Here is a 3,367-nt window from a genome sequence, read left to right on the forward strand (position 1 = left end):
AAAAAAAAAAAAAAAAAAAGGAAAGAAAAACAAAGAAAAGAAAATACAAGAAGATTATAATATTAGTTTAAAACAATGATAACAAAGTTGCTTGTTAATTTCTGCTGACCCTGGACATGTCACATATGTGGTAGGTAGAAATCTCCTAACCTATTTTCACTGCCCATTGCTTTACTTTCAGATGGATGATGACAGAATGGACCACGTGCTCAAGAACTTGTGGAAAGGGGGTGCAGAGCAGACAGGTGGCCTGTACCCAGCAACTGAGTAATGGAACTTTAACTAGAGCCCGAGAGAGAGACTGTGTGGGGCCTAGGCCTGCCTCTGCTCAGCGCTGCGAGGGCCAGGACTGCATGACCGTGTGGGAGGCAGGAGTGTGGTCCGAGGTGCAGTACACACCCATTTATTTACCTTTTCCTCCTCCAACTCTTCAGTTTGTACAAAGTCTTGTTGTATCATGTCCAGAATCTCTCTGCATGACAGTTGATATTTTTTGTGTGTTTTTTCATTTTAAAGAGAATATTAAAAACAGAACAATAGCAAAATACCAACAACATAGACAAAAACAAAACAAAGCAAAAACAATAAAAATAATACCGTGTTATTTTAAAATTAGACTACCTATTAAATTTGCTGAAATAACAGGGACACTCAAATAATTTTGAAAATATTTACTTTTCATTCTAAAAATATAAAAACAGCACATTTTGAACACTTAAAAGAGAAAGGAAATTTAGTAATCTTTTTATATTAGTAGAGTATCTTTATACATTATGTGTATTATATTGTTTACATTTAATCACCAGTGCAAGAAACGTAACAGTTTCACCAATTTATAAGTGAAGGTAGTAGAGCTTAAGGAAATTATATAATTTAACCAGAGTCCTACATAAGTCATAGGGCTGGAACTGAGCCAAAGCTGTCTAACTCAGTATACCATGTACCCTGTAATCTGTGACATACTGATATGGTTAATAACAATCCAAGTGGTTTAATTTCTGCTATCATGATGTATATCATCACACAATAATAACTGCCATTCATTGCATGTATTTCCTATTCTAAAGCATTTCAGGTGAGTGTGTGGGTACATAAACCCAAACAGACACACACTTATAAACCTATACACATATGCAAAGCCAAACAATGCACATGCGGCAAAATTATCCATTTATTTAATTTGATTATTAAATAGAATCTGGAAATGACAAACAGAAAATGTACTGGTGAAGCAAGTAGCTATTCTTTTAAAAATAAGGATAAGTTGGCATAGATAATGCAGTTTCCAAACATACTTTAATTAACCTAAACTTCCAAAAGGCACATTAGCAGAGAGCTAAATTTCTTACTTTCTGGTTTTTCTAAGTTGAATTTTGCTGTTTCATAGATACTTTTTCATTTCTAATTTTCCTTTTTTAAAATAAATGCCACATCAGAGTCTACATCAAAATGAATCAGTTCAATATGGAGAGAGGATTCACATGAATTTCAGAGAAAAAAAATTCCCCATCTTCGACTCAACCAAACATTTTTGCAAACTCTTTAAAAGGAAATGGGTCAAAAATATTGTGCTATGCAGATATTTGGCACTAGCCAGGAAAAATAATGTCATAATGCAATTTGCCAGTTGAAAGTATTTTTCTTGTTTTAACTGAATTTAAAACCTGATGTTGTGGTGCAGGGCTCATTTTAATCACTAAATCTAAAACGTTATATATTAGAATTCCAAATGACAATGTATAATCCACTGTATAGCCCAATATTCAAAGTCAGGCTATAAATTATGAAACAATGACTAACTCGTGCAAGATGTAATACACGTTCAATGTCATTAGTTCTGCACTCACATTTTCCGGAATGTAACCGTTGTGAAAGCCTGTAGATGTGAGCAATGCTGTGGGCTCAGCCTCTGCCTGCCTCTGTGGCTCTGAACAATGACTTAGAAGTCAGCATGGTTGTTCCTACATCACATCATTGCTACATGTATGCTCCAGCACTTCCTTTGGACCCACTTCAGACACAAACATAAATTACACTGCCAAGTTTTGCCATAGCTGTTCCACCCTAACTACCCATCACTGCAACCCAAGGCAGTTTGTGGTCCGTTCCGTATAGTCATGGACACCTACTTTTCGAAGATAAGGATGCTGTGTGCGTATTTTATAATAAGGAGAATCCTTTTATAATAAGAAGAATTTTATAATAAGGATATCTAAATTAGATCTGCAGATAATAAGACTGGTGTGCATATTTCATAATAAGAAGAGCAAATGTAAATTAGATTTGTATGCAATAAGACTAATGAAACACATCCCACAAATATGTCGATCTATTATCCCACCATCACAGCTGAGCTTCAATTATTTGTGAAATTAACTAGACTACTTTTGAACTAAATTATATTTTTAATCCATATACTTGTTGATAATAATCATTTCATGTAGGTCTTCTTTTTACTTTTACTGAAATTTTCTCTATTTTGGTTAAAGAAACGTTTGTGAGAAAGGGGAGCCTGTGACAAATTGGCGTCTTTCACTAACAATTAAGGCTAAAGAAAAGAGCATTTCAGCAAAAATAAAATTAAGATGTTCCTTAAATATGTGAAAATTTGATATTAAGTAAATTTTGATACTTTACATTATGACCACTGTATATTATTGGTGTTAAGTTATCTTGGTGTTATATCCCTTTCTGTAATAATGGTCTTTTGTTCCTAAAACAATTTACCTGCAGCACTTTGCTTTAGGCTCTATCTGCCCTGTGTTACACATGCTAACGTGGTGTTAGCCTGAAACTTATCCTTTCTTCTTTTACTTGACTTTCATGTAGGTAATAAACCCATGAGAAGCCATTAGAAACCAATACGTCACAAATCTGTAGGCTTTCCTGATACCAACTCTATCCAAAGCCTCTGATGTTGTCTTTCAGTGTTCTGTCAAGTGTGGCAAAGGTGTACGCCATCGAACCGTGAGGTGCACCAACCCAAGGAAGAAATGTGTCCTGTCCACCAGGCCCAGGGAGGTGGAGGACTGTGAGGACTACTCCAAGTGCTACGTGTGGAGAATGGGCGACTGGTCTAAGGTGAGCATCAGTTTGTGCAGCCCCAGTAGTAGTTTCAGTGATGTCAGCGTTGCCCCAGGAACCATAACCATAGAATATGCAGTTTAAAAGGATTAGAGAGTTGAAGTATAATAATAACAGATCTGTATTATGACATGTTTTGGTTCAAATTCTGGCTGTCTATGCTCATAACCTTCATAGAATTACATGTCTAATATAGTCACTTCATAAATTACTAACAAACCTCAAACTTAAGAGTTCTGGTCAGATCTGGGTGGAAATAGTCTAAAATGCAGGTTTTCAGAAA

General features: G+C 35.5%; 1 protein-coding gene across 3 annotated transcripts in view; it reads left to right on the top strand.

The window, feature by feature from the left end:
* The window catches only part of Adamts19 (ADAM metallopeptidase with thrombospondin type 1 motif, 19), a 232,925-nt gene that overhangs the window by 205,263 nt on the left and 24,295 nt on the right, over positions 1-3,367 (top strand). For all 3 annotated transcript variants that reach the window (XM_005380553.2, XM_005380554.2, XM_005380555.2), the window contains 2 exons: positions 182-386; positions 2,929-3,081. In XM_005380553.2, the coding sequence (XP_005380610.1) occupies positions 182-386; positions 2,929-3,081 (358 nt within the window). The remainder of the gene's footprint in view (positions 1-181; positions 387-2,928; positions 3,082-3,367) is intronic.

Source organism: Chinchilla lanigera, unplaced genomic scaffold (genome assembly GCF_000276665.1).
Source record: "Chinchilla lanigera isolate Chin_1 unplaced genomic scaffold, ChiLan1.0 scaffold00014, whole genome shotgun sequence".
In the NCBI taxonomy this organism is placed as follows: domain Eukaryota; kingdom Metazoa; phylum Chordata; class Mammalia; order Rodentia; family Chinchillidae; genus Chinchilla; species Chinchilla lanigera.